At 51.8% G+C, this 12,718-nt stretch overlaps 1 protein-coding gene across 5 annotated transcripts; it reads right to left on the bottom strand.

The window, feature by feature from the left end:
• Window positions 1–476: 476 nt before the first annotated feature.
• PORCN (porcupine homolog (Drosophila)) lies at window positions 477–11,653 on the bottom strand. Of its 5 annotated transcripts, XM_012652284.1 has the most exons (15): window positions 11,501–11,647; window positions 10,640–10,812; window positions 9,217–9,409; window positions 8,775–8,818; window positions 8,198–8,379; window positions 7,980–8,110; window positions 7,847–7,864; window positions 6,574–6,588; window positions 6,350–6,475; window positions 6,090–6,190; window positions 4,934–5,010; window positions 4,787–4,850; window positions 4,608–4,693; window positions 3,444–3,554; window positions 477–906 (listed from the first exon to the last, which is right to left on the bottom strand). In XM_012652284.1, the coding sequence occupies exons 2-15, from the start codon at window positions 10,773–10,775 to the stop codon at window positions 805–807; spliced, it is 1,386 nt and encodes a 461-aa protein (XP_012507738.1). In that variant the 5' UTR covers window positions 10,776–10,812; window positions 11,501–11,647; the 3' UTR covers window positions 477–804. The 5 variants fall into 5 exon arrangements, with proteins under 5 accessions (XP_012507738.1, XP_012507741.1, XP_012507742.1 ...); XM_012652285.1 differs by lacking the exon at window positions 6,574–6,588 and having other exon boundaries at window positions 487–906; XM_012652287.1 differs by lacking the exons at window positions 6,574–6,588; window positions 7,847–7,864 and having other exon boundaries at window positions 9,217–9,338; window positions 10,640–11,031; window positions 11,501–11,653.
• Between the last annotated feature and the right edge of the window lie 1,065 nt (window positions 11,654–12,718).

Below are 12,718 nucleotides of genomic sequence, written 5' to 3'. Positions count from 1 at the left end.
AATTCCAGGCCCTCAGTCCTGCTGGCCAGTTGGCATGGAGACCCTCAATCCGCGGATGCTGATCCCAAAGAGCCAACCAGAATGCCATAACCCTTAGTAAGTGGGCACCCAGACCGAGCAATCAATCAGAATCAAGATCCATCCGGGACCTCTCATCCAATTAGGACCCACAACCCTACCTCTCTGTCCCAGTCAGAGCAGCCAATCAGAATGGGATCCTTCCGTTTTCCTGCCAGTTTGTATCAGGCCTCCCCCCACCCCCATTTCCAACTATGCGATCTGTCCCAGCCCCACTCGAGTCAAGCAGGACCAGGACCCTGCCATCTTTGCGCTCATCATCCAATCATGAACAATCATAATTTAACATGAACCAATCACAATCTGCTCCCTCTTCATGGTTTCCAGCTTCCAAACCTTTATCCATGTTGTACCCCCTTCCTCACTCACTCCTATTCCCCTATGAGCAGTGAAGAAAGAGCCTATTATATATTTCCTACTTTTATTTGACAATAACAAACTGTATATAAAAAGGAAGAAGGAAGGTGGGGAGGCCCTGGCTCTCCCCCTCTCTGCTTCCCCAAGCATCCCCCACCAGGGACTACCCCTTCCCGCCTCATGGTGGGGTGGAGATTGACAGGCATGGAAATGGTGTGTGTGTGTGTGTGTGTGTGCATGTGTGTGTTGGAGTGTCAAGGATGGAGAAGGTTCAAGGAGTAGAGAGAGGGCCTTCCCTCATTCCCCCTCAGAGTTGGCACCCTGAGAGGGGTCTTGAGGGAGCTATGAGGGTCCACACATGTGCCTCACTCAGCCTATGAGACGGTAGAAGATCCAGCATCCAAACGTGACCCAGTGACTGGCCCAGCTGAGCTCTGACCACTTGTGGACAGTATATGCCATGCCGTAGCCCTGTGGGAGAGAAAGAGGTGATGGTCTTTCTCAGTAAGGAAAAAGAGGGTCTCAGGAAAACCCATCCTTTGCTCAAGGACATTTCTGTGACTGCATGGTAACCCTAGTGAGGCCCTATAGAAAGGCCTGGGTACATATGAAAGGTGACCAGATATAGTTTTTGTTTTCTTCTTTAAAAATCATTTTAAAATCAGAACAAGACAGTCCTACTCTCTGACCTATAATCTCCCTTATATATAAAGAGTTCCTAGAAATCAATTTTTTTAAAGATAAAAATTGCCAAAGGAAGCGAGTAGGCCATTCCCAGTAAAGGAAAAACAAATAGCCCTTAAACATATGAAAATAGGCTCACTGGCAATCTTCTTCTTATCGAATTGGCAAGCGTATCCAGGAAGTTTGAGAGGCACTGTGTTGGTGGGGCCACAGGCAAGTTTGCACATTGCTGGTGGGAGGGGAAAAAGGTAACTACTCCATTGAGAATTGAGACTACCAGGAATAGATCCTACAAATCTGTCTGCACCTGTGTGGATCCACATGAGTATGAGAGTTCTTGCTACAGTATCATTTGCAATAGGAAAGGATTCCACCAATAAGGGACAAATTAAACTGTGTCAGATCCTCACAGTGGAAAAAATGAATGAGGACATTTTATATATTGATGTGGAAGATTTTCAAGAATTGTAGAACGATGTCATTTGTGTGTTATTTTTAGGGTAAAATCTAGGGAGACAGATTCAAAATACATTTTTATATTTGATATGATTAAATTTTGGAAGGATGTTTTCATAAAATGAATAAAAGTGATTACCTGTAAGAGGGAAGAGGGTAGAGCATGGGTGCTCTATCCTGAATATCTCGAATACTGTTTGGTTTTTGATCATGTGATATGCATTAACTATTTAAAACTATCTTAATAAAAATAAAACAAAAACTTTATTTAAAAAGAAGCAGCCAAGCATGGTGGCTCAGGCCTGTAATCCCAGCACTTTCGGAGGGAGGTTGGGGCGGGAGGATAGCTTGAGGCCAGGAGTTCAAGACCAGCCTGGGCAACATAGTGAGACCCTGCCCCTGTCTCCACAAAACATTAAGAAAATTAGCTGGGCATGGTGGTGCATGCCTACAATCCCAGCTACTTGGGAGGCTGAGCCAGAAGGATCTCTTTTTTTTTTTTTTTTGAGACAGAGTCTCGCTCCGTTTCCCTGGGCTAGAGTGCTGTGGCCTCAGCCTTGCTCACAGCAACCTCAAACTCCTGGGCTCAAGCAATCCTCCTGCCTTAGCCTCCTGAGTAGCTGGGACTACAGGTGTGCGCCACCACGCCCAGCTAATTTTTTCTATTCTTAGTTGTCCAGCTAATTTCTTTCTATTTTTAGCAGAGACGGGGTCTCACTCTTGCTGAGGCTGGTCTTGAACTCCTGAGGATCTCTTGAGCCCAAGAGTTTAAGGTTACAGTGAGCTATTACTACACCATTGCACTCCAGCCTGGGCCAGAGTGAGACTCTCTTTTTTTTTTTTTTTTAGACAGAGCCTCCCTTTCTTGCCTGGGGCGAGTGCCGTGGCATCAGCCTAGCTCACAGCAACCTCAAACTCCTGGGCTCAAGCGATCCTCCTGCCTCAGCCTCCCCGAGTAGCTGGGACTACAGGCGCTCGCCACAATGCCTCGCTAATTTTTTTTTGATTTTTAGTAGAGACAAGGGTCTCGCTCTTGCTCAGGCTGGTCTCGAACTCCTGAGCTCAAGTGATCCTCCCGCCTCGGCCTCCCAGAGGGCTAAGATTACAGGCGTGAGCCACCGCGCCCGGCTGAGACTCTCTCTCTAAAAACAACAACAACAACAAAACCAAGCAAAACCCTGAATTTTGCCCACTCAAACTGAATAAAAATTAAAAATTGCTTTTAATGTCAAAAACACAAAGTTTTGTTTTTAATTGAAAATGAAAAACCTAACTAAAAGAAGCAAAAACTTGGATTCTCAACCCCCCACTGCTAAATTTGGCTTAAAAAAAAAAAAAACCTTGGATTCTGCAAGAGCCATAGGAATAAACGTCATTTAAAAAATTGTTCTTAATTTAAGAAGGAGTAAAATCTGGAATCTGCATACTTAACATGAACGAAAATAGCATATAACATTTAAAATAAAATTTTAAAGTAGCAGGATCCAGAGTTTGCATACTTATCCTGAGCAAAATAAAATATGTTTAAAAAATTAAATGAGAAATCTTGCAAATTCTACCTAAACAAAAATGAAGTGAAATAATTAATTAACAAAAAGTAAAACCTGGATTTTGTACTCTATCTCTACAAAATGCATTTCATAAGTAAACTAAGTAAAGAGATTTTGCACACTTCACCCAAATAAAAAACCCACCGGTGTGACTCAACTAAAGGGACAATGGGAAAGGACCAAGGAGCACTGGCTGCACAAGCTAAGAAACACAATAGGAGGAGCTCATGCCTTGGCCTCCCTGCCTTTGTCCTCATGGTTCCTACAAGCAGGTAGCACCATACGTGCTTAAACCCCCAGCCCAGGGCCCCACCTCACCTGCTCCTCTGTGGTGTCGTCCACATCGACATCAAACAGGGAGCCCAGGTAGGCCAGGTGGAAGATGGCCAGGGCCCCAAAGAGCAAGTTTAAGGTTCGCACCCCCAGGCCCTGTGGGGGACAGATGGATACACTTGGCAGCTGGACCTATTCACTGTCCTCCGCCCGCACAGGGGGAGGGGGGACACACAAGGCACAGTGCGTCCCAGGATTGAAGATGCCGAAGTTATCCCCCTGAGACAGGAAGAGATGGTTCAGGGAGCCTCTTATGGGAGCTCAGAGGTATCCAAGGGTGAGGGTGCCATTCACAATGAGGGCATCCACGTTGGGGGGGATGCAATCTTCAGGCAGAGGAGGAAGAATGGTGGGGCTTTGAGTCGGGGGGCTTTATGGTGACAAACATTGGTGTCGGGTGGGAGACAAATATGAGGTTGTCTGTACTCGTTATTGCAAACATAATAAAAAACATAAAACAAAACAAAACCAAATTCCCACCATGATCTAGAAGGCCCATACCCCCCACCAGTCTCCCCCTCACTCCCTCTGCTCAAGCCACACTGGCCTCCTTGCTGTTCCCCAAAGATTCCAGGCCTGCTGCCATCTAAGGGCCTTTACACTGGGTGTCCTTTGGCTGGAATGCTTCTCTCCCTCACCTCCTTCAGTTAAAGGACTCAAAAGTCACCTCACCAGGGACGCTTCCCTGACCTCCCTATTTAAAACAGAAAACACCCTCCCCCATAATTCCCATCCCTTTTCCCTTATGTATTTTTTCCTTAGCACCACTGACAATCTACCAAACTATTATTAGACTTTACTGACTTATTTCTTAATATTTACTGGCTCCCTGATTAAAATGTCCCACAGGGCTGGGACTTTGGCCTGTTTTGTTCACCACTGTGTCTCTAGCACTTAGAACAGTGCTTGGTACCAGCAGGTGCTCGATAAATGTTCATTGGGGGAAATGAATGCCAGGTGTGTATACAGCAGGTGCTTGATAAATGTCTGTTAGAGAGTCAGATGCCAGTGAATAGAGGTGAGGTTTTGGCGATGGCTCGGGCACCAGAAGAGGAAGCCGGGCGCCCTGAGAGAGACACAAGGTAGAGACAGAAGGAATATTTTTGAGGGGGAATGTGGGGCACAAGGTTGCCCAGGCTGAACCCTCACCAAGCGATGCCGGTGTGAACAGTCTGGCGGGCACGGCTTTGACAAGACACAGGCACTGAGGATCCGAGCCAGGCGCTTCCGGAGGACTGGGGTGGTGGGGAGACGTAAGGGGGACAGGTTAGTCTCAGGGGCCGCTCACCAACCTTCCAACCATCTGCTGGGCTGGGCCCTGCACTCACCATGCTCCACGTAAGTGATAAACGCCAGGGAGAGCAGGACGGCAGCCAGATGGAAGCTGAAGCCCTGGGGGCCCGGGGACAAGGACACGAGTGAGGAGGAGGCCCTGCCACCCCTGCCCGCCCTCCTCCCTGCTCTGCCTTGCTCACGTGCAGGAGGGCGCTGGCTACATAAGTGACCAGCACGGCTGAGAAGGTCCCCAGGCGGAGTGCATTCTTGAAAACATCTGGAGGGGGAGAAGACACAAGTCAAGATTCTTCAGAGATTCCTATTGTCCTTCCTGGAGGGCCTTAGGCAGGATGAGGGCACCCACAACCTGTTGGAGCCTCCGGGATAAAGTCCTAATGATGGCTTCAAACTTCACCTGCCTGAAGCGTATCTCCGATCTTTCCTCTCAGCCTGCTCCTCTGGCAGTCCTCAAGTTCAGTCAATGTCAACCCCACCCTTCCAGTTCCTCAGGGCAAACACCTTGGAATCACCCCAGATCAGCTCTCCTCGCATTCCTACATCCAAGCGCAGCAAATCCCATCAGTTCCACCTTCAGAATACACCCAAATCCCACCTCTTCTCTCCACGTCCACTGCCGCCGCCACCGTCGCTGGCCTGGACTACTGCGGCGGCCTCCTCACTGCTTCTCTCCTCACCCCTGCCCTCAGTCTGTCCTCACAGCAGCCGGAGGCATCCTCTTACAACCCAAGTCAGCGCATGGCCCTCCTGTGCTTGGACCCTTGTTGTCGCTCCCATTTCTCTCAGAGAAAAAGTCAAAGTCCTCTCTGTGGCCCAGGAGGCCCTACAGGACCTCTCTGAGCTCACCTCCTCCTACCAGCGGCCCCTCGGCCACTCTGTTCCTACCCCACTGACCTGGCTGCTGCTCACACACACCACGCAAGTGCCCACCTCAGGGCCTTTGCACCTGCTGTTCCCTCCATCTGCACCTGCTGTTCCCTCCTGCTCCCTCACTTTCTTCGGGTCTTTGTGCAAATGTCACCTCCTCGGTGACACTTGCCCTGGCTAATTTATTTAAAATTGCAACACCCCCTCCTCCTGCCAACATTCCTGGATGACCATTACCTGCCGTGTCATTTTTTTTTATAGCACCTGAGCTATTGTGTATTTTTTTCCCCTCTCATTTATCATCTGCTCCCCCTACAGAATTGCAGCTCCATGGGGTAGCATTTTTTTTTTTTATCCCTGATGTATCTTCAATGCCTAGCACATAGAAGGTGCTGAGTAAATGTTTGTTGTATGAATGTGTGAAAGAGCCTGGTTTACCAACTCCACTGGAGCGAGGACTTGACAACTCACAGTTATTTAGCCAATAAGACATGGGCAGGTTCCAGCTTGTGACAACTTCCACCATTGACCGGGGCAGCTCCACGTTCAGTGGCTTGGACACTGTCAGGTCCCTGTGGGCAGAAGAGACATGTGAATCCAGTTGGGATCTCAACACATCTGACTGCCACACTTTTGTCTTGGCCGTTCCCTCCCCTGGGAGTGCCCTCCCTCCTCCCTGTGGTTTCTATAGGCAATACACTGTGGGAGAGGGGGCCCCAAGCCCTCCCCACCATTCCAAGTGATCCTTCTCCTCGGTGAAGCCAGCTCCTGCCAACGTGGCTGTGGCCTCGGACAGAAAGCCCACAAAATAGTTGCTGAAGTGGAAGGAGACAGCACTCTCGTAGGCTCGCAGCCACCTGGGGAAGAAGCAGCAAGGGAGAGAGGCATCGTGCGCAGGCTCCGGCATGATATCCCACCACGTGTCAGCATCCCCAGCCCCATTCTGTAGACTCACCTTACCATGGTGCCCCTAGGGCCCCAGGGGTCAGGAAGGCAGCAGAGGAAAAAGAAAAGAGAGTCAGGGAGGCCTCGGTGGCTGGCCTGAGTTGTTCCCAGACAAGACAGACAGAAATGCAGTGGCAAAAGAGGTGGACTGTGACAGCCACATATGGACATCCACCATCAGGTAGTTAGTTTCATGTGGCTCAAATGGATGCATGAGCTGTCTTATAACATGGCATGGCCCTGCAGCCTCACATGGCCAGACCATCAGACTCAGCCACCATCAGAGGGCTGGCCTCGCAGCCCTGTACCCTCAAACAGCCACACCCCCAGACACAAATACTATCAGACTCCTAGCCTTGCAGCCCTCTAACCTGACTCAGCCACCAGAAGACAGCTGAAAACCTTTGAACTAGGCATGAAGACTGTCAAACGCCCTGCCATGCACACAGGCACATCCTGCCAGCTGTCAAGCAGACATGGGCAAAAACAGGGAGCATCATGTACTGGAAAAAGCATAGTTTCTGAGGTTAGGCACAGGATCAATGCCTGGCTGCTTAGCTGGGTGACACTGGTCAAGTCCTTTGACTTTTGGAGACTCATTTAGCATCAGAGCTAGTCAGCAGCTGGGGAGTGGGGGAGCGGCCATACACCCAGACAGCCAGATCCAACCCTGCAGTCAAAGCAGAGGCGGACTGTCAGTCCTGCAGACAGGCACAGGCACATGGTTGGTCACGATCCGTCAGCTAGAGGACACCAAGCAGTCAGAGAGGGTAGATACACAGGCAGAATCAGTCACAGAGAGACACACGACATGCTACAGTCACACTCATTCCTGGCCAAAGTTGTGGATAAGCCAGAATCATCAACATCCAGTGACAGCCACATACCCCATCATTGACAATGGCACAGCCAGACAGCCAGAATTCACAGTCCCACATTCAGGGAGTCAGTGGCCAACAGCTGAACAACCTGTACATAACCCTAGCCAGGGTCACAGACAGGCTAGAGTCACCAACCAACACTCACATGTCAGTCACTCTCCATTCCGGTCATGTAACTTGTTTCTAACGGTGAGACAGGTGAACACATGGACAGCCAGACACACGGTATGTGTTGTAGTGTCAGTCATACACACAGTCACCGAGCCAAGCTTGGTCAAACAGACAGCACAGTCTCTGTCTAGCCACGGAGTGGACGAGCAGACAGACTCAGACTCACAGAACCCGTGCCCCCTTCCCCCATCGTCTCCACTCCACTCGCCCTCAGCACCTGCCCTCATTTACCTGGCTTTGCGTTTCTTGCTGTAGTAACAGAAGACAGACAGAAGCATTAAGAGACAGGCTCAGAGTTGGGGAGACCCCAGGTCCCTACCCAACCCCCTCACTGTTGGGCAGGGGCCTCGAAGGCTGTGCTCACTTGCGAAGGAGTCGGTCACCATCGAGGGGGATGAAGTATGGGAAGAGGTAGGGGCCCACGCAAGTGGACAGCACAAGGCACAACAGGGCCAGCACCAGGCTCCGGGCCACCTTCTGCAGCCATTGGCGGCTCTGTGGGGATCAAGGCTCCATGAGCACTGCCCCATGGCAGCTCCCACTGTCCCTACCCACCCCCCCCCCGTCCACCCAGGACCTCACCAGTGGGCGGCCTTGGACAGCCTGTAGGTAGCTGTGGAAGGATATCCAGGGCCCAAAGACGATGGTGCCCACGAAGTAGAGGTAGCCCATGAACTCCACAGGTGAGGGCACTGCGCCCACTTCGCCCCGGTCCAGGTCGAAGCCCAGGGACACCGCCTTCATGGCCACGATCATCTGGGCCCCTATGTGTGGTGCCCATGGTCAAGTGGACCGGCAGAAAGCAGGTCAGCATGTGGGGGAGGGGGCATACCAGGTGACAGGTGGTAGGAAAAGGGGGTACAAGGATGGATAGGTGGGCACGAGGTCAGATAGGCAGGTGGGCAAGTGAGCCCAGGACAGACAGACGCCCTTACTTAAGAGAGCCAGGCACATACGTGAGATGGGACAGATAGGCTTGGGGAAAAATGCATGGTGGAAAGGCATACAGACTCAAGGGGAATGGGAGGCCTGCGAGTCCACTGGGGTGGGCTAATGAGGGAGAGAACTGGGGTGGGGGGAAGACACAGGGTGGGGGCAGTTAGGAGGTGTGGAGTGGGGCAGGAAGGCTGTGGCAGGTGAGAGGGGCAGGGCTACCTACCTCGCATCTTGTGCCACGTCACGGTGTCCACCATGTGCATCTCACTGAGGAAAGAAGGTGCTGGTCTTGGCCCCATGATCCCCATGGCCTCTGAGACCACAGAAGGGGTATATCCACGTGCCAAGAGGGCTCTGCCTTCCCCTGTCCTCCACAACCTCATGGAGGAATAATTCTCCCAGGCTTTCCCCTCCAGGGGGAGCCCATGCCCAACTTGTCCAGTACAGTCTTTTGAAAGCATGAGTCTCCTGGATTCTCTTCTCCAGGAACACTCGGCACCCTCCCCGTTCTGTGCCTCCTCACAGGGGAATGGTTTCCCCAGACTCCCTTCTTTCTCCTGGGAATCTTACACCCTCCTTGTCTTGGACAAGCTCATCAGAGACATGGGGACGCCCCCCTCCCGCCCTTCCACCAACAGTGCGAGGATGAGGACACACACTCATACCCCATGAGTAGGTAGATGAGGATGGTGACGGAGAGGAAGACGCCACGATGGGAGGAATGTCGGCAGAGGAACAGCACGAGGTAGCACAGGAGGCTGAGCAGCACGACCCAAACCATGTGCAGCTGGAAGAAGTGGTAGAGGCTGAAGAACCCGCCTGCCACGGTGCTTGCATGCTTCAGGTAGGATGGTAACCCTTTGGGTGAGAGGAAGAGAGAAAGAGAAAGAGAGAAAGAGAGACAGAGAGAGAGAGAAAGGGGGAGAAGAGAGAAAAAGAGAGAGAGAACAAGAAAGGGAAGGTTGGTGGGCTGGTAGGAAGGGGAGGACGACCTGGGCAGAGGACATTGCCTGGGCAAAGGAATGTGGTAGGATTGCAGGGGGCCCAAAGCACGTGTTAGGGAGCTGGAGAGGGTGGCACAGCCTGGGTTTAAGGAAAAGAAACATCTATAAAGGACATTTGGGGGACCCTGGAAGAAATTCAAACATCAATTTATGTTGGATAATATTATCGCATCCAGATCCAATTTCTTGGGGGGGGGTGATGGTTGTGGGGGAGGATGTCCTTGTTCTTGGGAGCCACGCACTGAAAGATTTGGGATGAAGTGTCATGATGTCAGCAGGTTATTCAAGTGATTCAGGAAGATGATAGATAGATAGGAAGATAGATAGGTAGAGCTAATGTGGCAAGATGTTGACAGTTGAAGAATCTGTTGATGCATATATATGGGTGTTTATTGTACTATTCTTTCAACTTTTCAGTAGCTTTGAAAAATTTCAAAATAATAAACCTGGGAAGAAATAAAACATCCATTTAAAATAAACGAAAAAGAAAAAAGAAAGTGTAGAACCTTTGAATCTCGGATTTCCAGAAATCTCAGCATCCTATCGAAACCTCGGAGACTTGGAATCTTATCAGTTAGATACAAGCCTGCAGTGATTGTGGAAACATTCCAGAATCCTAGAATCCAGAAATCTCACCATGACCTGATTATAGAAATCCAGAATGCCAACACTTTGGAAGCCTAGAATGTGAGATTTTCAACTCATCAGAATCTCCAAACCCTGTAACCCGTGGTACTTTGGGATTTCATAACCCTGTGACATCAGCTTTCCAAAGTCTTATAACCGCAGGATATATAAACATTTCAGGATCTCAAGATCCAAGAACTTCAGCTTTTCCGAATCCCAGAACAGAGGGATACTGAAGGGGATGGTTGGCAGGATGTGGCTTGGTGTGGGCGGCCAGGCATGGTAGGATGTGGTGTGGCGGAATGGGTCTCAGCCTGGTGGGATGTGGTGGGGCTGGACATGTTCAGGCTTGGCTTGGCATGGCAGGATGTGGCAGGGTGAGGTGTGGCTTGGTATGGATAAACGTGGCAGATATGATATGGCCTTGCTTGGGGGCACGTATGTGACAGGCACTTACCAAGCCTCCAGAGGAGGCGGCAGGCGAGGCAGATGGCAAGGAGCAGCCAGATCTGGTCGAGGCCCTGCTGGGCAGTAGGCAGAAGACAGCCCTGCAGTAGCTGCTGGAAAAATTCCTGGCGGCTGAAGGTGGCCATTGTGGACCCCCACGGATGGATGGACAGATGGATAGATCTGCCAAAGAGGGGACACAGAGAGAGCAGGTGTCCATGGGGAAGACTATGATCAAGGGACGGACTTGAGTACTCGGATTTCACTTTGGGGCTTGCCTAACCCTTGTAGAGCCATGGTACTGGGGCCCTGGGGGAGGGTGTGAGCGTCAGGTACATCAGACTGAGCCGCCGACGGTGTGTGTGTGGGGGGTTATGTATGCACACACACACAGCCTGTGACCTGCAGTGAATGAAGGACCTCTATCTCTTGAATGCTGTGAACAGTCCGGTCCGATGGTGGTCGAATGGTAATACATTCTAGACTCCTATATCAAATGGAGCGGGGAGGGGGTGGGGTGTGGGGGCAGATCCATGGTTTCCAAGGTAGAGTCGCCCCATGTGGAGGGCAGAGAGGGGGATTCTGTGACACTTGGGGGCCGTGTGCATCTCTCCTTCTATGGATGTGGAGGGTGTCCTGTATCCTCCGCGCGCCCCATCTCACCCCCACCCTGCGAGAGGCCGCCAACAAAGTCCTGCCCAGGTCCGGGGGGCTGCAGGGAGATGGAGGTGGTGGTGGGAGACATAGCAGGAAGGAGCGTCCGAAAGGTGATGGGGAGGGGGGGTCCCAGGACCCGCGCTACAGATCCGCTCCAGGAGGCCGGCTCAGAGATGGGAGCTGGGGAGCCGTGCGCGCACTACTGGCGACTTACCTGGCAGGAAGGAAGCCGTGGTTCTGGGGACCGGGGACGCGCTGCCGCCGCCACCGTCGCCGCCTCCTCCCGGCAGCCTCCCCCGCAGGCCGCAAGGCCGGGACCTGCAGCGGCTCCCAGGGCGGCGCGGCGCGAGCGGGCCCTTTAAATCCCGGGGAGGCCCGGCAGCCGGTTTGGCCAATGGGAGAGCGGGAGGGGGCGGGGACCGGGAGGAGGGGAGCGGGAGGATCGAGGGAAGGAGGAGCGGCGGGCTTGAGGGGAGCGAGGCGCGGGAGGACGTTGCGCGCGGAACGTTCGCGCCCGCACCTTTCCGGCTTGAGGCCGTTCCAGCCTCGGAACGTTAGCGTCTGGAGGCTTTTTGGACGTCCAAGAAAAAAGTTCCTAATCGCTGGGAGCTGAGATGGGAAAGATAGGGGAGTGAGGAGGGAAAGCCCTTGCTCCCCCACATGCTCACCCGCGCACGTCCTCTCGAGGTGTAGTGTCCCGATCTCACAGATGGGAAAACAAACCTAGGTCTCTCCTTCCCCATCCTTTGAGGGAACTGAAGGAATTTCCAAGCCTCCCCACCCCCGGGACCAGCCGGGAACATTTATAAGTAATGACTGTGTCACCTAGGAGCACGAATTAGGCGCCTGTGCTTCCCCCTAGGGACTAGCCGTGAGCACTTGGCTTGTGGTTGAGAACTCATTTGCCTGCTTAATTCCCCGCCGGCCTCGACCTTGCATTGAAGGTGACCCCAGCGACTAGTCAATGGTCCCTGTGAGTCAAAAGGAGGCTGATACGGAGCACTTATAAAAGGAGCATTTATAAAGCACTTACGGTGGCCCCAACAAAGATCCATATTAGACTCTAATCGCATCAACACTAAGCATATATGCAGTACCTGCTGCTGCCTACCTACCCTACCCTGCGGTTTCTGGGCATTCCACTTTGTCCCTAGGCTAAAGAAGGGTCTATTTTTCCAAAGGAGTGTTTATTGGGTACTTACTGCATGCTTAGCTATGATGTGTTAGGGAGAAGGAAGCCCAGGTCAAGTTGGACCCCACCCTGACCTGGCCAGCCAAGGAAAACAGGTTCTAATCAGATTAATGCCTGCTTGTATGGAGCCGGGCAAGTCATGTTCACTCATCCATTTCCATGTCCCTTTCTGTTAAACAAAAGAGTGGGATTAGCAGTTCTTTGCTTGGAAACACCAATGGTAATTGAAGAGAAATGTAT

This window comes from Propithecus coquereli, unplaced genomic scaffold, assembly GCF_000956105.1.
Source record: "Propithecus coquereli isolate 6110/MARCELLA unplaced genomic scaffold, Pcoq_1.0 Scaffold388, whole genome shotgun sequence".
In the NCBI taxonomy this organism is placed as follows: Eukaryota; Metazoa; Chordata; class Mammalia; order Primates; family Indriidae; genus Propithecus; species Propithecus coquereli.
Note: the sequence above shows the minus strand (reverse complement) of the source record. Positions and strands in the feature narration are given on the sequence as shown.